Raw genomic sequence first — 22734 nt, 5'->3', positions numbered from 1 at the left:
CACCTAAAAACAGAAAAGGGCTGCAACCTGAAGTTGGTAAGGGAGATGAGAGAGCAGCTAGATGTGGCTCACAAACTTAGGCTCTCCCCCCAAAATCTAACAAGCTATTTTCTTAACCAATAATACTCAGTGTCACGTGTAAATGTCACTTATCTCTGTGTAAGTTCCTGATATCTTTTGCTTTCTGCAAATCTGCTCATACTTCCTGCAACATGTTCACACAGACAAACAGTGGTAGTTATTCCTGCAGGGGTTATTTGGGAGCAGGGCATGATGAGTCTCCACTGTTCAGACTCATTATATAATAGCAATTCATTCGCTACTATGTTAACCATGTTCACTGCACTCATGCAAAGTTTCCCCCCTGAATTCTTCTGCTTTTTTTGTGTGGGGGAGAGAAAGCACTGGTTCTCTCCATGGTTCAAAGACGGAACCAGCTGCTCCAAAGGAAAGTAACAAGAGCCTCAATGTTGGGATAAGCAGGAGCATGCTAATCTGCCCCTTCCCTCTCAGCAAGAAATAGAGTTAACAAGTATTAGTGAGAGATTCAATGGAATTCGTATCTATGGTCACTGCAGTCCATGCTAGGGAAAGCACAGCTCCTGTTGAATTTCTGCACACCTCGCAGCTACTGATGGCATGGCCTTACAACGGTTCTCCACTCCTTAAAAATGAGGGCCATCTGTTCTATTACTCTACTTCATCTTTGTGGGATTGTGTAATTATCTTATTTACATTGTGATTTTATAGTATTTTACTGGATTTTACTGTATTAACCATTGTTGTTAGCCACCCTGAGCCCAGGTTAAAAATCTAAATAAATAAATAAAATAAATAAAATGGCTGGGGGAAAAAGAAGGGAACTTTTTGGCCAGTTTCCTCTCTCCAAAACATGGAACATGGAAGCAAAAATAGCAAGTTCTCCACTATTCAGACTCATCCAATAAACTGGCAGTCTACTCAACAGCAGGAAGTTAAGTAAACCCAAAGATGACCCTCTTACTCAGAGGATGAATCCCCACAGCCAGCCCTAGTACCAAATAAGGCCAAGTCAACTACCTGGGGGCACAGGGGAGCTGGAAGGCACATCAAGCCAAGCTATCCACCCTCCCTTCACAGCTCCTAGCACTTGGAAAACCAACATGGAAGAGAAATTAAAGACTGTGGAAGTGAGAGAGTGAAACACCGGGAGGGGGCAGGTTTCCCTTGCACCGTGGATCACAAAAATGGGGGGAGGGAACCAGCCTGCTGCTCACCCACTTGGCCCTCATACCTGTTCTTGTTTTCCAGTTCTGCTATCAGCTGCCTTTGCTGTTTGTTCGCATCGAAGTTGAACCCAAGGTCTGTCGGTGGACGTGGCTAGATGCATCAAAAACAAAACAGTTTAAATGCCTAGGCACCGTGATGCTCGGCTAGAACATGCACAGCCCATTATCCCAACGGCAACAGATAGATCAGGATGCCTGGTTCAGTGTAAAGATGGCAACACAATTAAAGGCAAGGTTGGTCAGTGCCTGGTCTCTCCAGGCAGTTCTTTAAATCATGCCAATGACAGTTTGGTCCTCAAGCTTTACAGGCAGAAATTTCCTTTCAGGAAGGGGTTAATTCAAGTGAGTATGGAGGTCAGCTCCCTTGGGAACTTTATTGGTATATAAGCATTACGGAAATGAGCAGGAATGAGGCGAGAGCACAGAAGTTATTCTCATCAGCCATAAATGGCAAGGAAAGTAGCGACTACGGGTTGCTCTCCCAGTTGGTTTCCATTTACTCCACACATTCACCACCATTACTGCCAATACAAGGCCTACCACATTTCTCCTCTGCTTTCAGCAGTATAATGGACCTGGGTGTTAGAGACATGTGAGTAAGCCACTGATTTCGGCAGCAGCAACTGGAGGCTCCCATTATCTTCCCTCTTCTTTCCCAAGTTGACTGATACCAGCTCTACCCAGTGCCTGAAGTCTGCATGGCCTAATACATACCCCTGCCCCTTACTAGAACATGATGAAGAGTTCTGGAGAAACTGAAAGGCTAGCACAATGTGTTTGTATTTTAGCTAGTGTTCATCAAAGGTATTATGTGGCTTCCGTGCTTTTATATCTCTTTGGACCAACGTAGGTACCTAGCACCTATAGCAACATAAGATTTTTCTTACCAAAAGGAAGGGTGTTCTCTAAGAAATTGGGACTACTCTCAGTGCTTCATACGAACATATAAATCTGCCTTATACTGAATCAGACCATTTGCTCATCAAAATCGGTACTATCTACTCAGACTGGCAACGGCTCTCCATGGTTTGAGGCACAGGGTTTTTCACATCACCTACTATCTGATTGCTTTAACTGGAGATCCCGGGGATTGAACCTGGGACCTTCTACATTGCCAAACAAATGATCTACAACTGAGCCATGGCCCCTCCTCTATCACAGTGGATGCATCAAGGAAAAGGGAGGCAGGGTGAGGAAACCCAAAACTAGATAATGGCAAAACATTGTGAAACTTCTTAACTGCTTTGCTGGATCACTTCAAAAGAGCCCCTGAGCCCAGTGCCTTGTTTCTACTAGTAGCCAGGTAAATAGAAGTGTTTGGACAGGTATCTTCCTATGATGGCAGCAGCTATTTCCAAATGGGCACTCCCTGCAGACCCAAAGGTGATACCTCCTGGGATCTTCTGAAAACTTTCCTGCTCTAATATATATTGCCATCAAGTCACAGCTGACTTATGGTGATGCTGTAGGCGGGTTTTCAAGGCAAGAGATGTTCAAAGGTAGTTTGCCATTGCCTGCCTCCACGTCATGTCTTGGTATTCCTTGGAGGTCTCCCATACAAATACTTGCCAGGGCCGATGCTGAGTGTGTGTGATTGGCCCAGGGTCACCCAGCAAGTTTCCATGGCAGAGTGGGGATTCAAACTTGGGTTTCCCAGATCAAAGTCCAACAGCTTAACCAGTACACCACGCTGGATCTTTCTGAGAAAAGCCAAAGTTGGCTATTTGCTTTGGGAATAAAGCAAGTGGGTGCCAAAAAGACATCAGTAGGCATCTTACTGGGGATGCCTGGCCTATTCTGTCCAGGCCTAGAGAAGAGCCCTGCTAGATCAGACAAAGAGTCCAGTTAGTCCTGCATCCTCCTTCCCGCAATAGTCAGCCAAATGTTTTCAGGAAGGCCCCAAGGAGGGTACGAAGGCATATGGCTCAACTCTAATCACTGGACCCCAGCAGCATCTGGTGCAAATATATATATTGCCTCTAAACTTGGAGGGTCCATTTAGCTTTTATAAGTATTAGCTATCATTAGTAGGTGAGAATCAGACTAGAGAGAAAAAAGGGAATGGAGATTCGCTTCTTATAGAATCCTGGATGCAGAGATCTGGGGGGTGGGAATTTCCAAACTGTTCACCCTCCCACAATTCTTTGCAGACCTCCAGCTCGTTTCCCTCCAATAGCAAACTTGGAGGCCCCACATCAGTCACCAAAGCAACACAAACAATCTTTGGGAAGAACCCTCTGTGGTCACATGGAAGGCTTTAGGTAGGTGTTAAGACGCTATGTTTCTTATCACAGTTAATTAAACTAACTAAATAAAATGTTTTTGTAATTTTTGCAAAGTTTGTAATTTTTGTAAAGTTTGTAAGTGTGTTGTATTGTTTTAGTTCATTGGAATAGAGTAGTTTGTGATATGTACTTTCTCATAGTATTTTTATACTTTTTATATTTATCACTGGGTGATTTTGTAAGTGTGATTATTGTCTGCACAATACATTTGTCTTTCAGGCTGAAGAAGCCTCAAGGTGAAACGTGACCAATTACCTAGGATACACGTTCCTTCGTTAACCTCTATTGCTTCACTACCCCGGTGAGACTGGTCTGGATTTTTGCGTTGGGCTGTGCTACTAGTGAGAGCAAGATTTATACCTCTCAAGCAGAAGTTTACAACGTGACAACAGATGGGTTCCCTCACATGTCACTGAGGACTTTGCTCTCTTTGAAATCGTTTTGTTTTGCTGATAAGCTTTTTGGTTACGGACCATTCTATGGGAGAGTTTGAAGTTATTGTATTGTGTTGCTATAGTCTGTATCGTGTATTTAGATAGTTAGAGTTAGGTTTTTGACTTTGTTGTTGCTGTTTGTTGGTTTTTGGAAATACATTGGACTATTTGGGCTACGTGCTGATTCTTATTGTGAGCCATTCTCATCACAGCATAGGGTGCTTTTTGGATTTTGGAGCCAGCAGGTGGCATCGTCAGGTACTCGGTCAAGGGCCTGAGCTGCTTCAACGGAAACAAGCAGCACGATCCCCCTCTTGGGATGCTCCTCCAGTGTTGGTTGTCTCTAACAGGTGGAGGCACCTATGTGTCCTACCTAGGCCAGGGTCTGTGGGTTGCTTTTTGGGGAGAAGCAGAAAAGGGGGAAGGTTATCCCCAGAAAAGCATAAAGATTTTATAAATAGTCGTCCAGCAAAGGTTCCCCCACTCCTCGCCGCCCCCAATCTGCTCCCTCTCTAAAGAAAATAATCGAGTCTGCTGTAGCAGGATGGGTCCCGGCTGACATTCAACTAATTAAGTCTGCCCTTGTGGAGGATGACGCGGAGCGTGTGTGCAATTTGCTAGTCTCTCTACAGATGCACACCCAGAATAGCTCCTGACTTCCAGAGGCGTTCCTCTTGAACTGTAATTGCAAGCTCCAAAGGAAGGATGAACTCCTTCAGTGCCTCCTCCCAGGGAATCAACAGCACATCCTTGTTTTAACAGGGATCCCAACATACAGCCGCTCTCCCCTCCCCACCCACTGCAGAAGAATCCTGGAGGGGGCATTTGTTGGCTCCTCCTCATCGAGCATGCTTTTTACTAACACATTTTCTCCATTCTGCTAAACTTCAGGTTGCTACAGCTGCCGCCATCTCTGGCTTGACTCAGCTCAAAATCAGCCGCATTAGCCAGGGGGAACATCCCTGAAGATAAGCTTGTGAAATGCACGCCAAGTATGCTAGCCTAGGGACACAGAAAGGATTATTGTGACCAAAAATTTTAAAGTGAGAAGCCCTCAGTCAGGGTGGGATTTCACACATAGCAATCTTCTCAGAGGGGTTTTTTTACAAGCCAGCTCTGCTTGGGAACATGGGCTCTAAGCATGATAGGAAAAGAGGAAGAGTAACAAGGGTAACATTGCTGGCCCAAAGTACACAGAAAGGATCAGTGCTGGAGAAGTGTATGTTAGCTCTCTAGCATCCCACTTGGTGCATCACCCAGGTAAGTTCTCAGGGCACAGGAAATGCAAATGCAAACACAGCCATGGAATTCCACACCTGCCTAGCAAGGCCTACTTCTCTGAGATGGTAATTAACACGCCCCAATCACCCTCTGAAAAACACAGCTGGCTTTCCTTCCTGGTTCCAGCCCATGAACACTCAGGATGCTGCCTTATACTGCATCAGTCCATCAAGGTCACTATTGTCTACTCAGACTGGCAGTGGCTCTCCAGGGTCTCAGGCAGAGGTCTTCCTTATCACTTACTGCCTGGTTCTTTTAACTGTAGATGCCAGTGATTAACCTAAGTGCCATCAGGACTCTGGAAGCCCATCGTCTGCTCCAGAGAATTTGAAGTCAATGTTTCAGGGTCCAGTGTGGAACCTGCCTTTACCAAATCAGAACTGCTGGCAGCATACTGGTCTTCTCCAGGACACAGTAAAGAACTAGTGCTTTTCCTGAGCAGCCCAACATAGCCTGCACAGTTGGATGGCTCCATCAGTTTCCACATCAGCCTGGGAGTAAAAATGGACTTTGGAGCAAGCTAAGTAGACGGTACACCTGTCTGGGATGGACTCTTCTCAATGATACTTACTACGCTAACTCACTTGTAGTGCAATTAAATTGGTGCCAACACTGATATGCAACCTACATACAGTCCCTCTCTTTGACTGCCCTGGAACTGATGAATTCAGAAAGCCGTGACAAGCTCAGCATTCATTTCAGAAAGCAATTAAGCCAGGGGGAGAAGTTGGGGAGAAGGGTAAGAAACCAAAGAGAAAGTTTTGCATAAAGAACTTCAGTGTCTAGGATTTGACTCTTAGTTTTACTGGCCCATTGTCAAAGTGATTCACCAGCAAGAACATTTTACTGACAGGGGTGCACTCCTCCATGGTTGTTTATGCAGAGAAATCACTGCACATTATGCTTTGCAGAGAAACTTAAGCAAAAATGCACGTCGCTGCCCCAAGGAGCAATCTTTGCTTGTCATGGTGAGCTCTAATGGCTGAAACATCTTAGCCTGTGGAGACAGGAAGATAGAGGAGAGACAAGGGCAAAATGCACTTGGGTGTACTTGGGCATCATTTCAATTGATAACAATGATTGAGGGGTTTGGGCCAAGGATTTCATGGAAAAGGTGGATTCTGAGCAAGGAGTGGGTTATCAGAAGGAGGGGACATGTTCAGGGGGAGAGTTCCAAGCATACAGGGCAATAAAGTGAACTGCTTTATTATTATAAAGTGCCAACAGCATGCAACGTGCTTAAAGAGTAACTCCTTGAGAACACACTGGGGACACGTAAGAAGTAAAAATAGTAGTCCCAGATACTTCCAACTATGGCAAGGCAATTATTAAATCAACTCCCTTCCAGGATGAGAACAATCACGATCGACTGTACATCGGCAGACACTTATGCAAGCCAGTCTGGTTCAGATCTGGTTATCCATAAAACAAGATTTTCAAGAAGGGACCCCCACCAAGAGCATTCTAAGCCAGGCTTCCATTTCTATCTTGCTCATGCCTGGCCTGGCCAGTTCTGACCTCATCTCGTTTGCACAAAACCTGCTGAGAAAGGAAGGAGGGGTCTTCTAAAGATGCTTGTGCTGCAGACCAGTTGTTCCACCCACAGAAGTTTAAGACCAACAGTCCAAGTGAGCAGCGGGCCCTTGGAGGGAACAGGAGTGCAGGTAGTCTAGTATAAACACTGCCTATCGATACCTGATCAAAAATCCAGCTAGTCCAACAGTGGCCAGCCAGATCCCAATGAGAAGCTCACAAGCAAGGCATGAGAACAAGGGTCTTCACCTATCCACTGCCCCAAGCATCTGGCGTGTAGAGGCAACCTGCCTCCCTGGATGAATGCCACATTACCCATGGCTATGAAATGTTACAGGTAGGATATTGTCGAAGGCTTTCACGGTCAGAGTTCATTGGTTCTTGTAGGTTATCCGGGCTATGACACTTGACACTGAGAGACACTGACCTTCAGCGTTAATCCTCTGAAGATGCCTGCCACAGCTGCTGGCGAAACGTCAGGAAAGAAAATACCAAGACCACGGTCACACAGCCCGGATAATCTACAAGAACCAATGTTACAGGTAGGATTGCAACATTCAAGTTGAGATGCATCCACCACGAATTGTCCTAATCCCTATTTAAGAAGCCGTCTAAGTTAGTTGCCTTCAGCAAAGTTATGGGAGCCAATTTAACGAGCTAATGATGCAGAGGGTGAAAAAATATTCTATTTTTGTGTCTGCAGCCAATAGGATAAGCTCCTTATGTCTGCTCCCTGCCTGTCAACAATCACAGCAAGGAGGGTCCTAAAAATCATTATTTGCCCTGATGGCAATTTTTTTTAAAATGGGAGAATTCATGTAAGTCACTCCAGTGTGAAATCATACCCTTTGGCATGCTTAATCCAGGGAACGATTTAGGAGCTCCAAAGACCGGCAGAGAAAGTTGTGTGTATGAAAGTTGTGAATTAAGCATTCAGACAAGTCACAGCTCAGGATCCACACACCCGCAGGATTGCCTCACCTGCCATGTTCCACCACGTGAGCTTCACTCATCTGAGCAAAAACCTTCTGAAGGTGCCACCCTGCAAATGGGTAAGATCAGCAACTTCTCTGCATAAACAACCATGGAGGAGTGCACCCGTCAGTAAAATGTTCTTGCTGGTGAATCACTTTGATAACAGGCCAGTAAAACTAAGAGTCACATCCTAGACACTGAAGTTCTCTCCCTGGTATGGCTACCACCAAGTGAGGAGATCAAGAAGCCCCCCACAGTTATTGTTTCGCAGAATGTGCAAAACAGAAATGTTCAGGATGGCATTTTTATAAAGGGATTATAACTGTAGCATAATGGAACAGCTCAGGAGGACACTTTTATAAGAGAGTAGTATTGTGATTTATTGCAACACTTATTGTATGTATCCCCTTGCTCTTACTGCATTATCTTCTGCCTTTGTAATTCACTTTCTGCATTACTGTATATCACGCCTTCGAATGTTTTCTGTCTGCACTGTTTTTTAATTCTGTAAACACAGTGCTATTGCAAATTGTTTATTGGATGTCTTAGGCTGTCTGGCTGAATTGCTTTCTATATTTTGTTATCTGCCTCGAGTCTCAGTAAGAAAGGTGGGCTGTAAACCAAGTAAATAAATTAAAAAAATTAAAATGTTTTCAGGTGTATGCCTGATGTTTGGCACTGTTCCCAGGTCCGCTCCCTCATCGAAAGGCTGGGACGGGGCACGTGGCCTTCCCCAGTCTCATCTCTGCCTTGGTTCAGACAGACATCAGCGCTTAGTTTGTGACCTGCTCCAGCAAGACCTGAGGAGCTGATAAAAAGAGAAGGCGTCTGTCTTAGACTGCACAGAGGATTGCTAAGCATTGATGGATGAGAGACGGCACTCATATCCAGGAGCGGGAAATCATATACGGACGCCTGCAGCCCTTCTTGGCTCTTCCCTGATGCAGGTTTTGCTCATTGCACGCTGAGAGAATAGAAAATATTCCCTAAGTCACAGATGGCTGCCTGCTGCCTGTCGATACCTCCAAGCCTTTACTGGCTGACATTTTAAGTTGGCCAAGTTTGATCCAACTCTATTTTGCCTGTGGGCCAAAACCTTCCTCCACCTTCTGTTTGTCAGGAAACTTTTCCACTGATACCCGAATGCGGAAACTTCGCCTTGTTGACTGTGGCACCTCTTAGCCCAACTGCACATTCCTTCCTCATTCTAATGTTTAAGTCTCAGTGAGAAAGGCGAACTATAAATAATGTAAATAAATAAAATGTTTTGCTCGTTGCTAGAAGGTCCTTGCTTCCCACACCTTCATAGAGGTGAAAAACGTCCAGTGGCCTGCCCCAAAGTAGTCACCCAACAGGTGTGTTAAACATCACCTTCCTTAGCATGCCAACACCTTGACTGTATATTCCTAATTCCATTGGCTATTTGAAAAATGACCCTATTGGGTAAAGAACCTTTTATGTCCACTACATGAGAAAAGCCTGAATTCTTGCAATGAAGCTTCTCTTTAGTTAAAAGTTAGGGGTTTAGACCGGATCTTTAACCCCCCTCCCCGGCACAAGTAGAGGGAGAGGCTGCGAAGAAAACCTGTACATCTGCCTCCATTCTTGAAACGTGCCTTGAACAAAGTTAGTGCTTTAGAATCCTGCCTGGATTTACCTCTGGCACCAGTCAAGATGGGAACATTAGTATCTTTTGCCAATTTTTATACTTTTTTGCCATTTTTAGGCGCTTCTGTTTTCTACCTTTTAAAAAGTCATGTAAACTTTGGATTGCCCTTTTACAGTAAATATTTTTCATTCAAGTCTGTGTCTTTAACTCTGCCTCCTTAATGTCTGCCACTAGGTTGGGTCAGGGAGAGCTGGGTTGGGAGTGCAGGATGTGTGTTCTTAGAGGCTGGGCTCTCCATGCTGCCCCACCAGCTTGGCAGATCTGGGCACTTACTTTATGGGGGGGGGCGGTTTCCTGGGCCACTGCCTTGGAGAGCTGTCTGTCCCGAAAACTCCCCCCCACCCCCGCTTCAAGGTGCAGCTAGTAAGGAGGATTGTTTCAGTGCCCAGTTATGACTTGCTAGTTGGGCATGATCTGGCCGCTGGAGAGGATTAAGGTGGTGTCTCCTTTTCCTCCAGCCAGCATGGTATAGTAGCTAAGAGTGGTGGATTCTAATCTGAAGAACTGGGCTTGATCCCCCCCCTCCTCCACATGAAGCCAGCTGGGTGACCTTGGGCAAGTCACAGTTCTTTCAGAACTCTCTCAGCCCCACCTACCTCACAAGGTGTCTGCTGAGGGGAGAGGAAGGGAAGGCAATTGTAAGCCTCTTTGAGACTCCTTACGGTAGAAAAAGTGGGGTATAAAAACGAACTCTTCATCTCTTCTGAAATCCAAACAACACTTAAAGGTGGACTTCTTTATTGTGGCAAAAGCTTTCACGGGTTCAGAGCCAACCTCATCAGAATGCATGAGATGGCTACCGCCAAAGCAGGTGGGCATGTATACCCTGAACAGATACTCCCCTGTCTGTTCAGGGTATAACGGTGACCACTTCCACTTATCACATTTTTGCCCCACCTTTCTCCCAAGGTGCTCAGGGTGGTGTTCACAGTTTGCCCCCTCCCCAGTTTTATCTTCCAGACTCTGTGAGGTGAGTTATTCTGAGAAAGAATTTCTGGCCCAGGGAGCTTCATTGCTTCGTAGAGATCTGAGCCCTTCTTGGTCAAAGTCCAGCACTCTAGCCACGACGCCAGACTATCTGCCACGTTCCGGTCCATAAAAAATTCTGCCACAATAAAGCCGCCAGCCTTTTAGTGTTGCAGGGCTCAGAGGCACCTTCTGTGCAACAGACCAAGCATGACTACCCCTCTGGAACCTGTCATTTAAGATACCTGGGGTTTTGCATGCACTGTGGTTTCCCTCTAGGCCATAACTTCTCTGATATGCTAATGCTGCATGCCAAGCAACACGAACAAAGGACATTCTAAATGAGGCACTGGGCTGCGCGAACCCTCCACGGGTGAATGTGCTCTGACTGCACCTCGTATAAGTAATTGGCCTACATTTGCCTGCTTGCCGAGGCCTTTCATGGCAAACGAGCACAGACAAGTTCTTTGCAACGCGCGCTCTGCCCAGCAGTTAAATAATTTCAAAATGATAGCAGTGTAGATGATCCGCTGGGAGCTTCTCTTGTGCAAGCCCCACTGATGTTTCAGGCAGCAATCAAAGGGAGCAGCCAAGAGGGGGCAGGAACAAGGTTCCTCACACTGATCCAGAAGACCCTTTTAGGGCACTGGGCTCCTGCGGTCAAAGAAGCTTCTCTTTGTGCTGGTTTTCCGCAGTTCCTGCGGCTCACAGGGAGCCATCGCCAGCCTCCGTCGTGTGTACAGCTGGTTCCTTGCTTTGCCTCACTGAACCAGCTGTTGCCTTTTCCAGGGAAATAGCCTGTGCTATGGTCTCAAGCAGAGGCTGCAGGATTCACGCTGTATGGACACTACACAGACAAGATGGATCCAAGTAGCACCAAATACAGTTTGTGCGAACTGCTGCCTCACCTGTGAAGGTGCAGCACATTATTTAAGAGACGGGAGGTCAGGGCTTTCTCGTTGCTTCCCAAAGGCCACTGCAAGGACTCAGGAAATGGGAGCAGCTGCCCCCTTCTGGAGCTGGGATTTTGCATCCCCTTTAAAATAGAGAAGTTAAAAGCTCGGGTGTGCAGAGAGAGGGGCCAGTCTCATTCCTTACCACATTGCCAGCTTCAGCAGCCAACCTGGCAGCGTACCGGGCGATTAGCCTGTGCTCTTCGTCCAGTCTGCTGGGGCTATCGAGGACGCTGCTGTGGAGAGAGAAAGCCAACATGTGCCAATCAATCACTATTCATCGATCCAACAGAAGAAGGTAGTCCATGGCTGTATAAACATCATATAGAATTGGAGCCACACGACTCATGGAAAATGTGACCAGGCCTCAGTAAGGCCCTCCCTCCCACATCAATCTCAGTTCTACATCTACTTGGAGTGGGGGGGGGGGGAGGCAAAGTGACCTGTAAGAGCAAGAGAATTGTGTGGTTGATTCAAGGGCAACTTAGGTGACAAAGCAGCAGTGGATGATGTGTCCTAAAAAACCTTAGTCAGAGCAAACGGGACTCTTATGTTTGGCAAATTAAAACAAAACAAAAACTAAGTAGGGTTGAAGAGCATCAATCAGAAGAACTGCACGGCTCCCAGCTCTCACACGCAGGGGCCCTGATCCAACCATTCCACTGGTCTGGTGGAAGGCTGCAAAAATCTAATGAATGTATACTTGGCATCAGCTCAAGAAAACTGCTTTAAACCTGATACCCTTGAGTTAAAATTTAAGGATTTCAAACTCCAGTGGCTAAATGGTAAGAGGAATTAAGCAAAATTAGTCATTTCAAATATAGCAATCTGATGAGAGCTCAAGCTGGGACCTGAATGGGCTCCATTGTCACAAAGCGGCAGCTGGAGGCTAGGCCAAAGCACCAGAGCAAGGGCAGTGACAGGCCAGCCAGATTTCATATCACTTGGGAGAATCCAGTGTTGTTGTTGCTGTCTTTTAAGGTTTCTATTTAAAGTGAAAGGCAGACAAGCAACCCACAGGGCTGAAAGTAGACCCAGCAGAAGACAAGTCGTAGAGCCTAGTCCCAATCAGAAGCCAGAGAGATATGGGGCAGCTGCACCCCCACCCCTGCTTCAGGCAAGAACAAACTCCGACTGTTTTGGAGATATTCATGGATATCTAGGGCCATTCTATTAATATGTGGTTTTCTTTAAAAAAAAAAAAAAAGCTGCCAAGAGCCTAGGCAACAGAAGAAGAAGAGTTGGTTTTTATATGCCGACTTTCTCTACCACTTAGGAAGAATCAAACCAGCTTACAATCACCTTCCCTTCCCCTCCCCACAAAAGACACCCTGTGAGGTAGGTGGGGCTGACAGAGCTCTAAGAGAGCTGTGACTAGCCTAAGGTCACCCAGCTGGCTTCGTGTGTAGGAGTGGTGAAACAAATCCAGTTCACCAGATTAGTGTCTGCCACTCTTGTGGAGAAGTGGGGAATCAAACCCGGTTCTCCAGATCAGAGTCCACAGCTCCATCCCACCACTCTTAACCACTACACTAGGGTTACAAATCTACTACAGACATGAGAACTAAAAGCTCCATTTCTGCAAACTGGAGCCTCCTGTGCCCTGAAGGAAAGGAATGTATCGGTGTGGCTCTTGGACTGAGTAGACTCCCAGTGTGCCACTGGAGCATCCATCCAGCTGTAGTTTGAGAACAGCTCAAGCAGAGGTTCTGAAACACAGGAGGATGGAGCAGCCCTGCTGCAGTCAAAACCACAGAAGTCATTAGCCCAGGGTTTTTTTGTATTAAATGATAGGGAATGGCATGGGTCTACCCTCCCCCCACCCAAGGCAGCTTCTCTTCCCCTCCTTCCCATATTGAAGCTATCGTGAAGATGAATGAAATGGATGCCTACAGTCACTATCAGAGACACCTCATTGTCTGGAAGGCAGAAAAGGAAATGGGAAGAATCTGTACTTGTCAAGTCTCATGCCAAGGATTGCCTGCTGGGATACAGATGCTGTGTTAAGGACAGCCTATTCCCACTGTTTGGGGACACTTGAAAGTATTTTGGTGCTTGCCACAAATCCCTTCTAAATAGCTTCCAAAATATGGGGGGAGAGGAGAGAGAGAAGATGATTTTTAAATTAACTCTCTTTGGGCCAAAGGCTCAAAACCAACCCGCCAAACAAAACCCAACAAGCGTATCCCCAGAAATCTTGGAATACATTCCTCCCTCTTTATGAAGTTAAATTGTGGAATTCCCTGTCCCAGGATATGGTGATGGCTGCCAACTTGGAAGGCTTTAAGAGAGGAGTGGACATGTTCATGGAGGATAGAGCTATCCATGGCTACTAGTCAAAATGGATACTAGTCCTGATGCATACCTATTATCTACATTATCAGAGGACCATGCCTATTATATTAGGTGATGTGGAACAAAGGCAGGATGCTGCTGCAGTCGTCTTGTTTGTGGGCTTCCTAGAGGCACCTGGTTGGCCACTGTGTGAACAGACTGCTGGACTTGATGGGCCTTGGTCTGATCCAGAATGGCTTTTCTTATGTTCTTATGAAGTGGTGGGTAAATAAACCTAAATGTACAACTTTAAGATAACAAGGCAAGCCAGGTCCAGTGGCTCTCAGAATTTTTGAACCTTTCGTCAATGGGAAGAGAGAATGCCACCCCACCCAACCGCTCTCCTAACACTAACCGTGTACCGCTCTGTAGCCGGCTCACATAGGCTGCTATCAGGGCGTGCTCATCGCTGAGCCGACCGGGGACGGCCAAGCTGCACTGCAACCTAGTGAGATGACGAAAGCAAAAGGAAACAAACACAACAGGAATAAAGATGAGGTGATGGGACAAACAACCTTGTGGGTGGAAAATGCACATGCAAAATAATAATGGTAATAATTAAAATAAGTAAACATAAGCATTACAAAAAATGGAAGGAACAGTCTGCTGGAACTTCATGTACAAGTTTGCCTACCATGTCCGAGGTATAAACAAGGTCTTGGAAAAAGAGCTGTCCGTCCTGCCACCCCTCCCCCCACAACCAGTGTTCTACCAGTACCCTCCAGCTGGCTACCAGCTGCATAACTTTTCCAAGATAAGGCTCTTGCACATGAGAGAGAAGAGTGATCAACTGGTCATAAATCCCGATTAGTGTCCTCCACATCATATAAACCACTAGTCCTGACGTGAACACTTGTATGCGACCCCCTTTACTCAACAGTTGCCACAATCAAATGAAAACAATTACAACACTATGTGGCATTTGAAAAACAGCAGTGAGGGTGTTGTGCAAGCACAATACACTTACAAAATGGTGGCCGTCATTGGCCATAGGCTTTCCAGTGTAACGCTTCATGCATCTGGCAAACAGATCTGGTTGGAAAAAAGTTGCAGCGACAATACATCGCTGGTCTTTGAAGTGCCTCGAGATCCTTTATTGTTTATCATGTTACTATTTGGCTCTTTCTCTAAGGAACTCAATGCAACTTTTAGTTGCATGGTTCCCCTCCTCCACCATTTCACCTCCACAACAACAGAGAACAGGACGCAGCTCTCCCTACTCCAGGCCAGATTGGCCTAGGGATCCTGGAGGTTTTTTGCCTTCCTCTGCGTACTTCTAGAAGAACCTTGGGGGTCCCTTCCAGCTCTATGTTTCTATGCTACTTATTATCCAATAATCTATCTTATGTGGTGCTGGTGAGCACCATGGCACCCACTGATGTGCTTCTCGGTGCCTACTTGCTTCTTCCACAAATCACCTCTTCCCCAAAGCAAAGAGCTAATTCTGGCTTTCCTCCACCTCACTGGAGCAGAAGATGCTGTGAACATTTTAAAGCAGGTGTCTTTTTAATTGCATTGTTTATTAGATGTATTATGCCATGGGTGTCAAACATAAGGCCCTGGGGGCAGATCCGGCCCCTTGAGGGCTCTTATCTGGCCCGCGAGCCAGCCACCACCACCCTGCTACCAATCTGGGCTGGCCAGCCCGCTGCAGGATCACTAGCCAAGACAGCCACCTCCCTCAGTCCTGATCTGGGCTAGCCAGCCCACTGTTGGCTCATAAGCCGAGGCAGCCACCCGTCCCCCACTCCTGATCTGGGTGGGCAAGTCAGCTGCGGGCTCACCAGCCGAGGCAGCATCCTCTCCCAGTCCCAAGGTGTCAATTATCAAAGACTGTTAAATAAAAGAAAATACTGTGTTATTTTTTTAGCATGTTTGTATTTTAAGTAAAAATAAAGTAAAAATAATATCATTAATTGGCTTTGCATGTGACTTCTATATAGTTTTGTATCTCCGGTACCTGGCATTAAATTTTATGGTACACATGGCCCGGCCCGACCAAGTGACATTTATGTCAAATCCAGCCCTCGTAACAATTAAGTTCGACACCAGTGTATTACACAGTTCTGATTTCATCATTCTCTAATTCTGTAATCCAGTTTTATTGCATGGCTTTTTGGATGTATTATATTGACTTTTTATTTTGCATTGTTTGGTAAATTCTTCATTTCGCCTTGATTCTCAATGAGAAAGGACTATAAATAAAGTAAATAAAACAAATAAAATCCAAAAATAACCCCCCAAAGGCAAGCATCTGCTCCTGGCGGTAGGCAGTGATGGAAGAGACCCCAGATTTGCCTGCATCTCACTCATCCCATCAGCCACTCACTCATCCATCCACATTGCCCCACTGAAAGGAGTCCTTCCACCATCCCTTCCTTCCCCACCAACTTTAGGGCAGCTGCTAGGATGTCTGAGCATGCTTGGAGCACACTGGTCTGCCTCATTCACACTCACATCTAAAAAAACATGGTCTCTTAATGGAAATCAACATGTTATCTGGACAGTGGACATTTTAGGAGCCCTGCTGCTGGGAAGTGTATATGGATAGAGGCATGTGGGAGATGCCCCAAGCAGAAAGAAACTATATTAACAAAAGGAGGAAGCAGGGAAGGAAATTGCTACGCGCAAAGCATCTGAGAGATCAGAAGAAGCTTGTCTGACCTGACAGTGGGCTCAAGGGCAGAGATGATCTCATTCAGCAGCCGGGCCGGGCCCACTTGGAAGCCCTCGCCTAAAAAATACGCAATGTTTAACGGACACTTAACATCCTCCTCAATGGTTCAAAATCCTTGACAAGCACTACCTTGTTGTAATCCCTACAGCCACCCTGTAAAGCAGACAAGTATTACTACCCCCATATGATAGATGGGGGAGCATGGGAAAGTGGCATCACTTGTGGGCTTGTAGGACAGGTGAGGCTCAAACGGAGGGCCTCCTGAGTCAGCCACAATCCTGTGATGGCTTTCAAAAGCAAGAAAGAAAACCGTTCTATGCCACTGCCACCTCCTACAGAGGAAGAAATATAACCCCCTTCCCACATCATTTCAGGGTGCTTTGAGCATGGGAAAGGCTGCAGAAGGGTGAGAGGCTTAAAGGAAGCAGACAGCCAAGGGGGGTGGAGGATTCGTAAGGACGGGGGTGGGGTGGACTTGTTCTGGATTGCAGACCAGCCACTACAAGAAAGTAATTGCTATGGCCGCAGGCTTCCACTCAGGTTGCTTCACATGCACTGGCTTCATATTCATTCTGTTTTGACACACAAACACCTGTGAGGATTCAAAGGCACATGCCCAGGAACACACACAGCCCAAAGCAAGGAGACGCAAAACGGAGGAATTTCTGCCTTCATCCTTTGCTGCTGTGGAAAAGGGCGAGAGGCGCAGAGGCCGTTCATTGATTGGGCGCCACATTTCAAGTTCAGCAATGATTCATTACATCTCCAAAAAGGAGCTAAAGGAGTGCTGTGCCGATAACTTTGTGTCTATTTCAAAGGACATCAGAAAGAAGAGGAAGGGAAAACTCCCTTTCATCCTCGGCACTGAGAAACGTGTAAGCAGCAGCTGCCCGGGGTAGGCATTATAAGGAAGGGAGGTCAGTTTTAGCTTAACCAATAAAAGGAAAAATATTCAGACTCCGCAAGACATTGCCCAGGGAAGTTTGTAGAATGCCCAGTCTCACCTTGGAAAACTCTAAGCAAGGACAGTAACTGCGGTGGCTGCTTTATTTATGTGCTAAAATACTTTTATCCTGCTTTCCAGTGCAAAGTACTCACAAAGTAGCTTACAAAAAGAATGAAAGTCAAGGTAGAAGACATGCATTTTAAATCAAAACACACTGAAAATTGCCATCAATAGACAAGTCTGGCAGCCAAGGTGAAATTTTTTTTAAAAGATCAGCAACCAAGATGGCTCAGAGTGCTGAAGACAGACTTTCTCGACAGAAATGTCCCAATTCAGTTTCCAGGATCTCCGGTAGCAGGGGTTGCGGAGGGGGACTTTTCCCAACTGATAATATGGAGGGTTCCTACCAGTTACAGTAGACCATATTGACCAGTGGTCCATCACTGCAAGGTGCAAGGTAGCTTCATATGGTCATAAACCTGTCAGTACCTCTAACACCAAAATCCGCAACTAACCCCAACACAAAAGCCAAAAACAGCCATTTTAATATCAGCAACCCAAACCAAAATTAACTTAAACTGAAAACATTACCTAAAAATTGGGTCATATCTCTTAGATCTGCTAGCAGAGGCACCTTCTTCCAGAAGACTCCTTCCGCCCAAGGAAAGAACCTCTGTTAATGAAACAGATCCACTGGACCCAAAACACTGTTTCAGTCATCTTCCTAAAGGACAGCACTAGACAAACCAAATGGGGAGGGGATTTAGGTAAAGGATCTCTCATGTTAAGAAGGAAAAGTAGAGTATCCATTCTGCAATTCTGTTTCATTGATGGGTCATGGTGTAAAAAGAATATGCTAGACCACAGCACAGAATATTCAGACTACACCAACACAGGGAACCAGAGAATAGCAAAGCCCCCCCGCCCTTCTGTTTCCAGTTTGTTAGATGTTGACATTGGCTAGAGGAATCATTAACAGTCATGTCTTTGCCATAACAAAGACTCAAAGGCGGCAGAAACTGCACAGCCACTGGAGGCCATTTCTGAAGGTCGGGTCTCTCTCACCGTTCGAATTCTAAACAAGCAACCTTTTCCAATTACTTTTACGGCATGTGAATATTTACATGGGTCACCTCTGACCCCAAGTAACGCTTTAAAGTCATTACGCCCCCAGCTGACTTGAATGGTTGCTTGTGGCATTTTATAAGCTAGCCATAAAGCTGGGCTTAGCAGGAGTGAAAAGTCATTACTTTTAATAAAACAGGAAGTCCTCCATAAAATTCAAATGGCATCTCATTGGAAGGAAACAAATGCCCAAGTCTTGCAATACAAAAGAGAACCCCTGGACAGTCAGTAATCCTGCTTGGTTTTGTAAAACAGAAGTAACATGGCTGCTTTTCTCATCTGAGGGGCCATGGGAAAGCTCTCCCCATAGGCTGCACCTATGCATTCTGTGGAAAGCTCTCCCCTATATGCCTGTGGGTTACATAAAAAGTTCTGCATGGAATAGGAGAGAGGAACTATGTACTCTTCTTTGAGCTCCTTGGGGAGAAAGGGGGATAAAAAATGGGATGAACAGATAACACCTACAGTGCACCCCCTTGATATAGCCAATATAGAGTTGTGGGAGGGAAAAGAGCAACAACTGAACAAGTGTTTGATTTGTTAATATGCACAACTCTTGTACAGCTGTGAGGAAGCTGGTGGTCCACTGTGGTTAAAGAACATGCCAATTCTCTTTTTATGCCTGCCTTCAGCTGGAATGAGCCGTCTGGCTCAATCACGTGCTGAGCTTAACACTTGGCAATGGCTGGGGGGGGGGGTTAAGCCACGTTTCTCAGCTACTCCTGGCCACCATAATTCAATAAATCAGAGTGTCAGCATCTTAAAACTACCCACTGGATATAGTTTCCAGGAGCAAAACTCTATACCTGAAAACGTGCTTGGGAAGCAAGGATGTTGAGGGGCCGCTTGCTGTGCTAGCGGAGCTTCCTTTGGGCACAGGGACCTAAATTGTCTGCTCTTGGACTGATCCCGAGTGGCATCTTTTCATCTTAAAGGCGTGCAAAGCCAATGAACTTCATGGCTCTCTACGTGCTGTCACCTAAAACGTGCTCGGCTGTCAACTGCTTAATCTGCACCACAGTAATGGGATATTAGCGAATTTGTTGAGCCTCCAAAGAAAGCAACTGGCCATGTGCAAAAGTTGGGACCTGTGCTGATTTGATATCATAGGCCAGCTAGGCCCAGTCTTAGAGATAGAATTCAATGAGATCTGAATACACTGGAAAAGTGGGTGGATGTGAACAAGATGGAATTCAACAAGGATTAAGTGCCAAGTTCTACATCTGGGTAAAAAAAATGAGGGACATGCATACTGGATGAGGGATACACTTCTGGGTAGCAGTATATGTGAACAAGCTCTTGGAGTATGGATGGACTATAAGTTAAATATAAGCAGCCAGTGTGATGCAGCGACAAAAAAAGAGACATTCAGAGGTGCTTTGCCATTGCCTGGCTCCATGACATGACCCTGGTATTCCTTGGTGGTCTCCCATTCAAATACTAGCCAGACCTGACCCTGCTTAGCTTCCAAGATATGATAAGATCAGGCTAGCCTGGGCTATCTAGGTCAGGGACACTAGCAAATTAATAAGACAACTAAGCAAGAACCACTCTATGTGGACGGAACTTTTTATATGCAAGGGTATCTAATCATGTATGCCTACAGCCACAGTCTGAATTTTTGAAGCCGCCTTGTGTCGCAGCAAGAAAGGAGGACTTTAAATAACGTAAATAAAAAATAAGTGAACATGTGCCTGGGCCGAACAAATTTTATTTATCTCTTCAGTGGGAAATGAGCCTCTGCCAAAGTACAATAATTTACTTTTATAGTCACCTGTATCCATTAAATTGCCTTTAATGTTAGTAAACATGACCGTTAATTAAAGAAAGATAGCTGCTCACCTTGGATTCTTTTGCCTCCAAATTCTCACGTGCTTAGTCAGTGAAATCACACTATTTCATTACAATAAAAACTCTCAGGAAAGAGGAAGAGAAGGGTGTGTGCATCATCTCATGACATCTTCAAATTGCTCAGTGCCTTTACCCAGCTGGCTCCTTTACAATATAACCACGTAGGAGCACAATTTGAAGTGCGCCTGCAGGAAAGCAGATGAGCAAAATCTACTTCTGATTTGGTTTAAATGCCATGCTGTGGACCACTGATATCTCATGAAAATCCTCCCTTAACAGCAAGGTAACAGCGATTTGTAACCAATTGTGCATCATCAATCAAGGCAAATTCCCAACCAGCAGATGTAGGAGCTGGTCCTCTGAAAGAACCACCACCCAATCTATTCCAAATCTCTCAAATTCACAGCGCTGTGACTACACAAGATTGAGCGTAAACCAAGCAGATGGATTTATTGTTATAATTCAATGGATGCCGCTTCAAATGTAATTGATGTTTTCTTTCCTGTGTAATAAAGAAGCGGGTTTTGCATTATCTACAGCTCAACATGTACTAAGGAGATTTCCTCTTGTCTGGAGAGGCCTGTGACTCCAAATGAGCTCCTTCAGAGAGCTTTGCTACTGCAAGATCTAAAGAATCAGCAGAGACGTGGCGGTAAGGGAATGGAGGAGCCAGACTCTCTTGGTTGGAAATAATAGAAAAGTAAATGCAGGACATGGAAGATGAAGAACCGCAGCTTTCTTGCGACTGCATTCTACACGCCCAGTCTATAAGAACCTGGAAGCTGGTGTGCAGGCACAGTACAGACAGCTCTGGTGCTTAATTTTTAACCTTGCATGGCTTGTTACAGAATGTTTTCTTTTGCTCACCCTGGAAGATTAAAACCGTAAAACAAGGGCTGGACAAATGGTAGGAAATGCAGAAGACCAGGCCGCTTAACAAACTGCTCTTAAAAGAGGCACCTCTTTCTGGGAGAACGTATCTTGCTCCAAAAGGGATGCTTTCCCTGACCCAGTTCTGTCTCTGCCACGTTACAGACTCAAGTGCTGCTCCTCTGCCAACTCACAGCATAGCTCGAAATAGATCTCAAGGCCTCCACAGCTTTTTGCTCCTTCTCAGCACCGCCTCTTGCATTGGAAAGGCACAAAAAGAAATAGACAGCTTTGGTGGGTAGTTTCTGCCCATATTAGGTGTCATGTCTCACCACGGAACCACATCCTCCATACACCTGGCTTACACAAACTAGGAGACAATTCGAGAAACAAAGTCTCAACAGCTAAATTGGTCCCAGGGCTAGAGAGTGATAACTGCCGGGATTCGTGGCCACAAGATATGAAGATGGCCTCTGGCAAAATGTCAACTCACCCAAATGTATTGAGACGCTCAATACCTACAATAGTTCACAAAATAAAAAATGTACTCATCAAATCCAAAGATAGATGTCAATATACATAATGCACTGTGCAGTACAAATACAATTAATATATAAGAATCTACTAAGCAAAATGTGGATTAATGTCCAATGGAGCGCTTGTTTAAAAGGAGACAAGACAGGAGGAGAGGTCTATCAATGGCTGGTGCCAAAATGGAACCTCCGTGCTCAGAGGCAGTCATATATATCAGTTGCTGGGTGGGCAAAAAACAGAAAGAGGTATATTGATTTTAAGGCTTTCTTCTTCTAGGCTTCATATAAGTCTGTAGTTGGTCTCTGCTGGGAAAAGAATTCTAGACTTGGCAGACCTTAAGGGCTCTTATGACCTGATGTGACCCAAATCAATAACCTTGTCAGAAGCCATAACAGCACAGCATTTCTTTTTAAAAGGTTTTATTCCAAAAACATGAAAAATAAACAGCAGATGAGCAGCCCTCCTCTGTTCTCCAGTTCTTCTCTACCGTAAAGATCTCTCAGTGCTTGTGAGAGGCTAACACTTCACATGAACACACCATCAAGGTCAGCATTGACTGACGGGTGGCAGCTCTCCAGGGTCTCAGGCAGAGGTCTTTCAGATCACCTACTGCTTGAGCCTTTCAAGTGGAGAACCTGGTACCTACTGCATACAATGCAGATGCTCTACCACTGAGCCAAAAGCTTTCACCCTATGTACCTCTCCCAGATTTCCAAACAGCAGCTATTTTCCTCAATCTGCTCATCTATCTTAACAGCCAATATCTTTTCTACTGCACAGTATCAAACATACACACAGGCAGAGCTTGAGGTTGGTTACAATATAAAAGGCAAGACAGCATGCTGAGAGACATTGCCTTCCTTCCACAGGCCATGAATAGAATGCCCACCTCAACCCAACAACATCTGTCACTGAAGACTTAAGCATGGCTGGAGTCCTTGTTCCAGTCACCAAGCTTCTGCATACAGCACCAGGACTTAGGAATTCCTTCACCCTTCCATCCTATATCTTTGCTGCTGTGGGTATGTATGTG

The 22734-nt window shown here is 45.5% G+C and overlaps 1 protein-coding gene across 10 annotated transcripts in view; it reads right to left on the bottom strand.

Annotated features, from left to right (window-relative positions):
* DTNB (dystrobrevin beta) overlaps nucleotides 1-22734 on the bottom strand; it is a 157707-nt gene that overhangs the window by 45471 nt on the left and 89502 nt on the right. For 3 of the 10 annotated variants that reach the window (XM_056853920.1, XM_056853924.1, XM_056853922.1), the window contains exons 11-13: nucleotides 14054-14143; nucleotides 11510-11600; nucleotides 1274-1359 (exon numbers count right to left, since the gene is read on the bottom strand). In XM_056853920.1, the coding sequence (XP_056709898.1) occupies nucleotides 1274-1359; nucleotides 11510-11600; nucleotides 14054-14143 (267 nt within the window). Of the gene's footprint in view, nucleotides 1-1273; nucleotides 1360-11509; nucleotides 11601-14053; nucleotides 14144-22734 lie in introns of those variants that run through there. The other 7 variants (XM_056853921.1, XM_056853923.1, XM_056853926.1 and 4 more) reach the window with 5 other exon arrangements.

The sequence above is a fragment of the Euleptes europaea genome, chromosome 7, assembly GCF_029931775.1.
Source record: "Euleptes europaea isolate rEulEur1 chromosome 7, rEulEur1.hap1, whole genome shotgun sequence".
NCBI classification, from domain to species: Eukaryota; Metazoa; Chordata; class Lepidosauria; order Squamata; family Sphaerodactylidae; genus Euleptes; species Euleptes europaea.
Note: the sequence above shows the minus strand (reverse complement) of the source record. Positions and strands in the feature narration are given on the sequence as shown.